At 42.8% G+C, this 12994-nt stretch overlaps 1 protein-coding gene across 1 annotated transcript in view; it reads left to right on the top strand.

Annotated features, from left to right (window-relative positions):
- Positions 1-566: 566 nt before the first annotated feature.
- The window catches only part of LOC126335867 (uncharacterized), a 96026-nt gene continuing 83598 nt past the window's right edge, over positions 567-12994 (top strand). Inside the window, exon 1 of the mRNA XM_049999340.1 lies at positions 567-619. Within this exon, the coding sequence (XP_049855297.1) occupies positions 567-619 (53 nt within the window). The remainder of the gene's footprint in view (positions 620-12994) is intronic.

Genomic DNA, 12994 nt, shown 5'->3' with positions numbered 1-12994 from the left:
TTCCATTTTACATCACTCCTAATACTTACTCCCAGATAATTTATGGAATTAACTGCTTCCAGTTGATTACCTGCTATATTGTAGCTAAATGATAAAGGATCTTTCTTTCTATGTATTCGCATAAACATAATGCCTCCCCATAATATAACACCTGGACTACCGAAACGACGTTGTTCGACAATGCCTGAAGTACCCTCATGTGGCAAGAGCTGTGAACACATAATGCGCCAAGGAACATTGTCTTGTTCCTTCTAATGTCCAGAAGACCACCATGAATCGCGGTGACTTCAGTGTAATTATTGCCTGAATTAAAGTATCATTTCGTTCAGATATGTTCTGTACTATATTGCAACATTTATTTCTATGTATGTTCCAAGTTTAATCGAACTAAGTTAGCTCGCAGTGACACATCATGAGAAAATTGCTTTCGTCCTTAAGTTTTGCCCACCAGTGTACTCCTATGGCACTTTGCCTAGACAACTATAGAAGATATTATGTGGTATTATAAGTTGTGGCCTATGGTGGGATGACGCTTTAGAAAAACAGAAAATTATCGCCGGGGACGGATGAACGTCAAGCTGGCAAGAGCAGACCTCTCTGTCCCCACGCCCACGGTGAGGTGAGTCAGATATCGAGTCATCTGTTAGTGTAGAGCCGCGACGCCATCAGTGGTAGAGTGTCGACTGGACTGCAGAAGCAGATGATGGCAAAGCTACCCTCTGTGAACAGCAATAGCTGATGAGGCGTCTTGTCTCCTCCAGTACTCCAGTTGATCAGCTTGTGTCCAAGCCTCCAACCGAATTACGCTCTCCAAGTATTCTTCATCCAGACTCCAAGCGATCAACAGTCTCCCTCAGACGCACCACTTGGCCTTGCTCCTCTTTTCCATAACTTACTCTCATAGGTTCTTCTGTAATGCGGTGGCCTTACAAACTAATTTCTTCTTGGTCTCAGACTGTGCATCTCTCAAACAAATTTTGGTAAAAACGTGTTGCGATAAGAATTTCCATATTTGGCTGCCATGTATTTGTGCGCTTGTGGAAATTCCTTCTGCCAGGTTTTCATCCAGTCGCTTCTTTCTTGTAGTTGTACTATCCAGCCGCCATTATTCTTCAGCGAGTGCTATTTCTTGTGTCAAAGCGTACTGCCTAAGATTTGAGAGTTCATTTTCTACACTGACCACAGGAATGTGTCAATAAAGTTTCCCCTTCCTGGGACAATGAATTCACGGTGTTCTTATTTCAATTTCCAGGAGTGTATTTATTTATCGGTATATTTAGGTGGACCAGTATAAGGCCCTCAGATTCTCTCTTACTTGGATAAAAAATGTCTACTTATGCGAAGCTATGTAGGTCTACGTACATATCACTATGAGGTTGATAATAATTACCAATATAAATAATAATATTCATTTTGTAAATAAAATATGCCTTTTTCTTGCTGCAATGTATTTTATTTATTCGAGACACGTTTCGTATTTTACTTTAAGGCGCCTTCAGTTGAATCTAGAACGACTCGGTTTTGTTTAGATACGCGTTATTTGTAGATTATAAAATATTTCACGTCTTACTGTTTACGTAAATAAATGATTGCTAACAGTTATTCGAGTTTTTGGCTGCCATCTGCGTTTCTCCTAATCTGATCACATGATGGAGGTCGCGCTATAAGTTCACTTACGAAACGTGATCACATTTCCACACCATGAACTGTTTTCTTCACAATTTTCATGTTCTTTGTGCCAACTGTTGTAGAACACTGTTATTCTTCTGTCCCTAGTTGTAATATTTCACCGAAGATTGTCGTAACTACTGTGTGTTCAATTTTGGGTGTATCTATTTCGTTTGTTTATATGCATGTTGCCAACCTAATGATGAATATGCCGAAAACTAACGTCTGTTCATAATCTCTTGGAGTGTTGTTCTACTATTTTATCTATTAATGTAAACAATGATTTGCTTCTTATATTAATTTATCGTTCAACAGGATTTTTTTTTCTACGTTGCTTTTTTTTGCATGTGGTAATTTTCTTGCTGGGTTAGAAGATGTTTTTTATTGTTCATTCCAGTTATTTTCATGTATTGTTCTCTAGAGGCTGGCATGTGGCTGTGCTCAATAGGTGCATTGAGAATAGCAATAACACTAATTGACTTAGCACTTTTCGTCTTTAATAACTTCAGAGACGGGATGATGAGAGAGGAGAAGGTTAAAGAGGCAGTGACAAAACTCTGTAGACAAGATCATGGAGGTGGACGGAGGGAGCGATTGGCTGCAGCTGTAGACAAGGGTGTGAAGAGAAATACTGATTTAATTCATCTGACATTTTGAGGAAGGTCTTTTCAAAGTCAGGTTCCTGATCTAGATAATGATTTAAAAAAATGATTTTGTTACATAGTGGTATTTTCAAGTGTTGGGAACGGATATTTCTGCTATGCTGTTCGGCTAGCAGTGTCAGATTTGAAGGTGAATTAGAGGATGTGCAGCGATTGAACGGACGGTAGATTTCAGAGAAGCCTTCCAATACATCTGTCGACTAACAGCTAACCGGAACTGTATATAGGAAGATCTCTTCTCTACTTAGCGGCATTCCTTCCTTTCCCACCATCTGCCCTTGTGGAACTGAATCGTCTACAGTACTTACACTTCTGACTCGAACCGAGGATCAATCGCTTATTTAATCACTTTACTTTTATATTTGCCATGACATACAAAATTTTTATCGTGAGAGCGCAATATTTCTACAAAGTTCTCAGTCGTTAAGTAAACAAAACAAGCTGGGAGGCTCTGTCAGATGACCTGTATGAAAGGACTCGACTCGCGAGAGGTAATATTAAAACAAATAAGGAAAACGAAAAATTGAAGTCATGACGAAGTTAGAGTATTTTGAACTCTGCAAGTGAGTAAACAAATGAAATGTAATATTTATAAGTACAATGCAGCCTTTATAAGGACGAAACTAGAGAAGAAGACAAACTAAAAGACAACTGGGTGTAGATTTTTAAAAGCAGGCAAAAGAACGAAGGGAGGTAACACTCGTAGTATTAAGGAGGGAAGAATGCTGAACTTCGTCAGAGACTACTATAGCAACCGATACGAGAAAATGTATGATGCTGTCAGAGTTTAACAAATACTTTCACTGAAGGGCTGTTTGCAATAGACAGTGTGAGAATGGGAACGGTCCCTGACTACAATGACCTCTTTTGATATTATTAATCTTGTGGTTCGGGAAATTAAATAACAATCAGCTCAAATGCTGTCACTCAATCTAGTCCTCTATCAAGAAATATATAATTATACAAGCATAAATAGGAAGTATCCACAAAATCTGAAAGTACTGCTGTATCAGTCTTCGCTGTGTAATGTATGAACTTTTCACTATGTTCGTCGTAACCATTCTTGCTTTAGCTCAGGCCATAGAGCAAGTGGGTTCCGAATCGGCTTATAGGTTCTGTGTAACATCTGTCAATTGTGAAAAGGCATTAGATTCAGTCTGTTATATTTTCGTCTTTCGAACCTTATACCAGCATAGTCTCTAGACAGGTTATGTAACATCCTCAGCCTCTTTTAGAATCAGCGAACGGGCGAAAGACATCCACGTAGAAGGAGTTCTCTGATTTGATGATTACATCTCACAAGAGCTGTTATAACTTTGCTCTATGTGAACTGGGATAATAGGGGAATAAGAGTCGACAGAAAAAAGCTCAACAATTTGAGAATTCAGGACGGTTTTGGGTTATTAGCTAACGACAATGAAGAACTCCAGTTGTTACAGCTGTTGTATCCAAATCCAGGTCATTTATCCTCATCTTGAACATTTCGAAAGTTAATATAATGTACAACAAATGGACCGCGTGGGGAGATGTTTACAGTGACAATATGGCTCTGGAAAATGTAAAGAGTACGTCTACCTTGAACAACTCGTAAAATATAGAGGGTAATATGCGACCTGAAATCTTCCGTCGCAACAAAATACGATGGTAAGCTATTGGGTAACATCAATTAGTCAGACCCAAGATGCCCGTAAGTCTATAGAAAACAGCTTCTGCCAAAGAGTTTTCCCAGTGTTGACCTACAGGTGTGAGATATGGACAATGAATGAGTTCACCTTGAAAAACCGAAGACTACCCAGAGAAGTATGTGAAGGGCTTTACGGACAAAGATAAGGGATGGCCAACTGACTTACAGTGTGTCACAAACCTCGACAGCGTTCTAGAAAGGTCAAAGTCACCTAAATCGCACTGGGCCGATCATCTTGCCAAAAGCTAAGATGAGAGATAGGGAAAATTGGTGGCACAATGAGAATCTAAGACACATTCAAACGTACTGAGAGAGAAAAGCAGTTAGAATGACTGGAGAACGACAAGCGGAAAGGTAGAGAATAGCCCAAAATCTTATCGGTAGTGGTAGCGATGTGCTAAAAAATTTACCTTAAAGTGAGATTTAAAAGCAGCTGAAACGTAAACATTTCTTACTCATTTGCTTTTGTATCACTGCTCATGTTCCTGTAATTAATTATTTACCACAGTTTGCTGATCGTTTACATCCATATACTGTAGCTAGTATTTACGAACTTCCAGCTCGCTTCAATAATTGCAAGTCAATAATTTATATTAATCAGTACAACGAAAAACTAACCAAAGCTGCAAATTTCACTTTTTTTTATTTACTCGATGACCCATTTTCAAATCATCGTGCCAGATAATCAAAACTGTACTTCCAAAAATACAAAAACCATGTGAGAAATTTATATGTATTGTGAAGTACAAATGAACAGTTACAGCGCATACAGATTCTGTATGCGCTCTAACTGTTCATTTGCACTTCAGAATACACATCGCGTAAGGGCTCGCGCAGAGACATATAGATAGTCCTTTTTCCGTCGCTCTATTTGCGAGTGGGGCAGGAAAGAATATGACTAATAATGGTACAAGGTACCCTCCGCCACGTGCCAGAGGGTGGCTGGTGCCCGATGGGCCACTTGTGGCCTGCAGACAGAGTGCTTTTTTTTTTTTTTATTCACTGGAGTTCAGACTGTTTAGTCAACATTCGAAGAGTATTAGATATCTTGGTGTCGTATGACCTAAATATTTCCGGTATTTATTACCCTCCTAATTAAAAATATAGACTTCTACTTCAGCTTCCCCTTTCTTAATTCCAGACTCTCTTCAGAAAAATTCGTCATGTGAAGTATATTCTTTTATATGCAACGTAAAAGATGTTCAGTTCTATCTGTTAACTGTTGTCTGTAGATTTTTTCCTCGTAAGATAAAAAATAAATGAAGAAAGATGAGGCTTCAACGTCCCGTCAATGAAGAGGTCAGTAGAGGCGGAGGCCCAGCTCGGAAAGGGGAAGGGGAACAGGCAGGAAATTGTCCCTGTCCTTCCAAACCAATCGGTTAGACATTTGTTTTAAGCGATTAAGAAAAGAAATCGCAGAAAACTGAATGGCTGGATGAGGATTTGAACCACCATCCTCCCAAATACAAGTCCACTGTCTCGCTACATCGCTAGGTCGCTCGGCCATACAAGCCGGCGCAATATCGTTTCTCAGTGATTTGGATCGGAGTTCTGATAGCTTCTCAATTCTTTTTGGAGATCACAAGTACCAAGGACGTGTCACAGGGTACATAAATTATTCTGAAGGTGAAAAAACCGCGGTTAGGCTAGGCGCAAATTGAGACGCGTATAGCACGTGTGACGTGACACTACAGCGCGACACGCACGTGCCACACGGGTCACCCGAGTCCAGCGCATGTTGCGACGCGTTCACCATACTTCGCACGCGCCGACTGGCGACGCACTGCGCTGACTGAACCGAAGCGCGCGCAAGATCTTATCTTCCTTAACGATTTTACAGAAACTATTCTCTAAAAATGTATGATTTTTGCCTTACTAGTAGAGTTATATGTCAGATACGTGACTAAGTGCCCATCACCTCGCTAATGACCATTCTTATTGTGATGTACACATTTTAGCAATACACTACGCAAAACTCAAAAAGTTTGCAACGAAAATTAGGGGTCGCTATGATTCTGAGTTTGGTGCGTATTGCACCATATGTTGCTGCGTATGAAATTTAGCTAACATGCTGAATGTTTGTTTTGACTTGGGAGGAGATCTCTATCTGCTTCCGATCTCGAGAAAATTGATCCCATGTAGCGCGCTCACTTCCGATCTCACGCCCGCGAGAATCAAATACTCGCAACATCTCTCGTATCTCCTAAACCGCTCGAGACATCGAAACTAAAGTTTGGCAAATGATAGCACACAAGGAGGAGAGTATTTTGCCAATTTTTAAACACACGGAACTTTCTTATCTATGGCGATATATTGCTACTTATACTTCCTTTATTATTTATTTCACTCAAGTGACTGTAATTTTTTAAGAGTTATCGACACCTAGCGTAATAAGAGCTTCCTAGTATGAAAACAAACATGAAATTTCTTCTTTTATGTTACTGCAAACCGAATCTATGAGGTTTATCGTAAGCTATTGAGCTCTGTGATTGCCAATTAAATGTTCAAAAAATGGTTCAGATGGCTCTGAGCACTATGGGACTTAACTGCTGAGGTCATCAGTCTCCTAGAACTAAGAACTACTTAAACCTAACTAACCTAAGGACATCACACACATCCATGCCCGAGGCAGGATTCGAACCTGCGACCGTAGCAGTAGCGCAGTTCCGGACTGAGCGCCTAGAACCGCGAGACCACCGCGGCCGGCTCAGTGAGAAGTAGTACGCATTTCCCGCCCGTAGTCTCTTCTTCAGTTCGGATTCAATCTAATTTCTCGAAGTGATGTCCACGCCTAGATACACTCCTGGAAATGGAAAAAAGAACACATTGACACCGGTGTGTCAGACCCACCATACTTGCTCCGGACACTGCGAGAGGGCTGTACAAGCAATGATCACACGCACGGCACAGCGGACACACCAGGAACCGCGGTGTTGGCCGTCGAATGGCGCTAGCTGCGCAGCATTTGTGCACCGCCGCCGTCAGTGTCAGCCAGTTTGCCGTGGTGCCGTGGCATACGGAGCTCCTTCGCAGTCTTTAACACTGGTAGCATGCCGCGACAGCGTGGACGTGAACCGTATGTGCAGTTGACGGACTTTGAGCGAGGGCGTATAGTGGGCATGCGGGAGGCCGGGTGGACGTACCGCCGAATTGCTCAACACGTGGGGCGTGAGGTCTCCACAGTACATCGATGTTGTCGCCAGTGGTCGGTGGAAGGTGCACGTGCCCGTCGACCTGGGACTGGACCGCAGCGACGCACGGATGCACGCCAAGACCGTAGGATCCTACGCAGTGCCGTAGGGGACCGCACCGCCACTTCCCAGCAAATTAGGGACACTGTTGCTCCTGGGGTATCGGCGAGGACCATTCGCAACCGTCTCCATGAAGCTGGGCTACGGTCCCGCACACCGTTAGGCCGTCTTCCGCTCACGCCCCAACATCGTGCAGCCCGCCTCCAGTGGTGTCGCGACAGGCGTGAATGGAGGGACGAATGGAGACGTGTCGTCTTCAGCGATGAGAGTCGCTTCTGCCTTGGTGCCAATGATGGTCGTATGCGTGTTTGGCGCCGTGCAGGTGAGCGCCACAATCAGGACTGCATACGACCGAGGCACACAGGGCCAACACCCGGCATCATGGTGTGGGGAGCGATCTCCTACACTGGCCGTACACCTCTGGTGATCGTCGAGGGGACACTGAATAGTGCACGGTACATCCAAACCGTCATCGAACCCATCGTTCTACCATTCCTAGACCGGCAAGGGAACTTGCTGTTCCAACAGGACAATGCACGTCCGCGTGTATCCCGTGCCACCCAACGTGCTCTAGAAGGTGTAAGTCAACTACCCTGGCCAGCAAGATCTTCGGATCTGTCCCCCATTGAGCATGTTTGGGACTGGATGAAGCGTCGTCTCACGCGGTCTGCAGGTCCAGCACGAACGCTGGTCCAACTGAGGCGCCAGGTGGAAATAGCATGGCAAGCCGTTCCACAGGACTACATCCAGCATCTCTACGATCGTCTCCATGGGAGAATAGCGGCCTGCATTGCTGCGAAAGGTGGATATACACTGTACTAGTGCCGACATTGTGCATGCTCTGTTGCCTGTGTCTATGTGCCTGTGGTTCTGTCAGTGTGATCATGTGATGTATCTGACCCCAGGAATGTGTCAATAAAGTTTTCCCTTCCTGGGACAATGAATTCATGGTGTTTTTATTTCAATTTCCAGGAGTGTATTTAAATATGTTCACTTTTTCAAACTGCATGTCTCCAACTCTTAACATTTCCTGATCTACTGCTGTTGGCATTCTAGTAGTAATCAGGTATTTAGTTTTGTCTTCACTTATCCTTAGACCTACATCTTCACCAGCCTCGATTAACGCATTCGCATTTGCTGTTGCAGATTCTTTCCTATCGCTAATGATGTTTAGATCATGTGCAGACTGATGACCACAGCAGTTGAGTCCCATAGTGCTCAGAGCCATTTGAATCATGTGCATACCCTAATATCTTAATATTTCCATTTAACTCCACACTCTCTGAATTATCTGCATCCATTCGTACAATATATTCTACGAATAAATTAAAAAGTAGCGGAGACAGGGCATCTCCCTGCTTAAGACCGTTCTTTATTACAAATTCTTCTGACTCCAATTTCCCCACGCGTACTCTACCTTTTGTGTTTTTCAAACTCGCTTCTATAAGTCTAACATACTTCTTTGGTATTCCAAGTTCCAAAAGAATTCTGTACAATTTTGACTGCAATACTGAATCATATGCTTTTGTAAAATCTATGAAAAGATTATGATTGGGTTATTGTATTCCCATTTCTTTTCCAAAATTTGACGCAGGGTGAATATTTGGTCTATAGTTGATCTGTTCCTCTGAAAGCCGTCTTGGTAACCTCCCACAATTTCATCTGCATATGGTGTAAGCCTGCTTAGTAGAATATTTGAGAATATTTTGGAACATACTGGTAATAGCGATATACTTCTATAGTCACTACAATCCATTTTGTCATCTTTCTTAAAAATTGGGATCAGAATCGACTCCTGCCACTCTTCAGGTATCATCTCTGAGTTCCATACTTTAGTTATCACTTTGTGAACTACTTCCACCAATTTCTGTCCCCCATTTTTAACTAATTCTGCAGTTATGCAATCTGATCCTGGTGCTTTATGGTTTTTCAATTTGTTGACTGCATCTCTTACTTCCTTTAACGTTGGCTCAGGTATCTGGGGCTCTGCTGTATGTATTTCGTACGACTGTTCATTTCCTGCTTCCTGGTGTGCATTTAATAGATACTCAAAATACGCCCTCCATTTACTTATTATAGCACTGGGGTCTGCCAATATTCCCCCAGCATCCCCTCGAAGTGCATTTGTCCTAGCCTTGAAGCCCTTCCTATACCCATTTATGTCTAGGTAAAGTTCCCTAATGTTTTTTTGTTTTACTGTTTGTTTCCATTTTTGTAATTTGATTGTTCAAATAATCCCTCTTCTTTGCTCGTAGCCTACGACCAACTTCCCTTCTCAAGTTCAAGAACTCCTCTCGTTTTCTGTCTCCCATTCTATCCCAATCTAATCGCGCTTTTCTTCTTTCCTCTACCAATTTTTTTGCATTCCTCATCAAACCACGGTTTCCTCCTGTTCTTCTTAATTCTACCTATTGTGACCTTCGCTGCCTCTTTGATATTATTTCTCACAGTGATCCACTGTTTATTTACATCCTAGTCTGGATCTTCGTGTGTCCTGAGAACATCAAACCTATTTGAAATTTCTATCATGTACCTTCTTCTAAAGCTTTCGTCATTTAGCTTGTCAGTGGCGAACCTAACAAGTTCTGCACTGTGACACCTTGATGTTGCTGTATATAGCCGTTGGTGGACTTTGGCAACTACAAGAATATGATCAGAATCGCAGTCTGCTCCCCTGAAAGTCCTAACATTTTCTATACTAGTGTGACATCTCCGATCTACAAGAAAATGATCAATTTGGTTTCGGGTGTGTCCATCCGGAGAGTCCCAGATTGCATTAGTTTATTAATGCTGATAATGTCCATGCAACAATTGAAATGCTTTTTCTCATCACGGTGAACCAATTAAAACATTGTTGTGAGTGCTTTTCGACTGTTTCTAGCTTGCAGTGTAAATATGTTGTTCACATGCATGTAGTGCAGTGTGTCGTATTACATTATTACATCCATATCAGAGTAATCACAGTGAGACTTGTATACTTCAGATCTTGGACGCTTTTTACAAGAAGCACAAAGGGATCACACCTGTGGAGATCATCCCTTTCTAAATTTTTGTAACAGATCGTACAGATACTCTAGCATACTAGATAGCAAGAAGATAACCTTGCTTTACTTTCCTGCCTTGATTCTTAATCACATGATGTTATAATTTTCCTTGCTTCCTTGTTCACTACCCTCTGTCCCTTCTTGCGATCTGAAAACATCACGGAGGCATATGATGCAATTCCAGCGGCCAATGGCTCATCAGTTACTGAAGTATTCATTTTCCCTGACAGAAGAAAAACAAAACAAAACTATACAGATATAAATAACAGAAAAGTATAACGTACAAACGAAGAAAGCTGGAGCGTTTAAATGGCGAAAAACGATACACTACCCAAAGGCAATAAAATGTAGTACACAGTAAGGCAAAATTTATCGTATGGGCAATACTACGAAAGTACTACCACTGCTCATGTCCGCCGTTCCGATGTGAGCATATGGCCGGGTTACTTTTCCGCTCCCCGCCTCAAATTTCCCACGGTGTTAGCGAGGCAAGCGCGACGCGCGGCGCGAGAAACTGTGCCTCAACCACAACGCCGCGCGACCTGGCGCAGGCGCGTGTCGCGTCCCAGTCGCGTCGTGTCGCATTTTTCGCGGTCCCATTTGAACCTGTGTTTTTACAAAAACGCGGGCTACGCTGCGTCGCTCCACACGCGCTATACGTGTCTCAATTTGCGCCTAGCCTTAGAAGTTCAGTGCGTGGAAAAGGTCTCCTGGGGTACTGAGAAACTGTGTGAGTTGGCGCATGTGGAAGACAAAGTACAGGTGGCCCCTAACTTACGTGAGGCCATGAACCATTCTTCCCAGTAGCATCGCACAGTAACTTCCTGCCTGTAAGTGCATAAAACAGCACCCCGTTCGAGTTCTATTGGTTTTTTTGACAAACTGTATTCCAGTTACTTTTGACTTACGTGGTAACGATTTTATGAACACTTGCACGGTGCGGTTGTCAAAATCATCTAACACTGATATCAATCACAGTATCTGTAACCTGATTTCTGACATTTTCCCTATGTAACTGACAAAATTTATGAATATGTGTATCCCCCCGAACAGACTATTCCGTTACTCTGTGCATCACTCCAACGACTGATCTTAAAAATTTATCGGAACCAGATAGTAAGCATATATATGAGCATCGATTGTGAGATGAGGATTAGATCAATCATCGAAATTTTGCTTAGCAAAATCATACTGCTTACAAACAGGAGCGGAACAGTCAGTGAAGCTGTGAGAAACGCAAAACTGCCGTACATTAACCGACAACAGAAACAGACCAGCTGTCCTGTGGAAAAACCTACGTGGTCTTGGTATAGGCAAAGTAAAAGCTGCACTTGGTCGAATTGTGCCAGCCAAAGAACTTTACATTACTTCATTCACAGTTTAATCACAATCAAAACAGAGACTCGTTGATTGCTTCCTGGAGGTAAACGACTATAGCCACGAAAAATTCCATTTAAAGCAAGTTACGTGCAGTACCGTCAAAAAGCCATGATGTGTATTAGATCATCATCTACTGGACACAATGGTATCACAGCCTAAATGATTAAGCTTGTTATTGACCCACTACTGCCCATTATAACAGATATCTTCAACCGCTCATAAACTACATGTGTTTTCCCTGAAGCGTGGAAATAGGGACTGGTTAAGCCAACACATAAAAACGACGTTGACTCAGCACACTCTGAATACCGACATATGTGTATACTGTCCAAGGCCTTAGAATATAGTCCACAACCACATAACAACTACCTAACCAAAAACACCCTATTAGATGAATACCAATCAGGTTACCTTAAACGTCGAAACACAACTTCTGCCTTAAAAAAAGGTAACAGATGATCTGAAACATCCCATGAAGGCACAAGACGCGACTATCAAGTGCTTCTTAGACTTCAACAAAGCCTCTGTCACTGTCGACTACGACATTTTACTTGCCAAACTTAGCAGCCTACATTTCTCGCCAACTACCGTGGAAAGGTTTCGCTCATATCTGTCGTCTCGCCAGCAGTCTTTCGTGTTCTGCAGCATAAAGTCACAATGGAGGCAGGCAGTATCAGGTGTCCCCAGGGTTGGTTATTAGGTCCTATACTCTTTTCATTGTCCGTAAATGATGTTTCATCGCCAGCCGCGGTGGTCTCGCGGTTCTAGGCGCGCAGTCCGGAACCGTGCGACTGCTACGGTCGCAGGTTCGAATCCTGCCTCGGGCATGGATGTGTGTGATGTCCTTAGGTTAGTTAGGTTTAAGTAGTTCTAAGTTCTAGGGGACTGATGACCATAGCAGTTGAGTCCCATAGTGCTCAGAGCCATTTGATGTATCATCAGTTTTGTTTTCCTGCAAATACCATATGTATGCTGATGACCTCCAGTCGCATCTAAATGCAAAACCAGCGCACCTGCACATAGCTATGGAGAAGTTCAATACCGACTTGTGTGCACTGTCAAAATGGGCGCAGGGTATAGGGTTAAAGCTCAACCGACCCGCCGGCCGGAGTGGCCGTGCGGTTCTAGGCGCTACAGTCTGGAGCCGAGCGACCGCTACTGTCGCAGGTTCGAATCCTGCCTCGGGCATGGATGTGTGTGATGTCCTTAGGTTAGTTAGGTTTAATTAGTTCTAAGTTCTAGGCCACTGATGACCTCAGAAGTTAAGTCGCATAGTGATCAGAGCCATTTGAACCATTTTTCAAC

This window comes from Schistocerca gregaria, chromosome 2 (genome assembly GCF_023897955.1).
Source record: "Schistocerca gregaria isolate iqSchGreg1 chromosome 2, iqSchGreg1.2, whole genome shotgun sequence".
In the NCBI taxonomy this organism is placed as follows: Eukaryota; Metazoa; Arthropoda; class Insecta; order Orthoptera; family Acrididae; genus Schistocerca; species Schistocerca gregaria.
The sequence above is the reverse complement of the archived record's forward strand: the minus strand, read 5'-3'. Positions and strand labels throughout refer to the sequence as shown.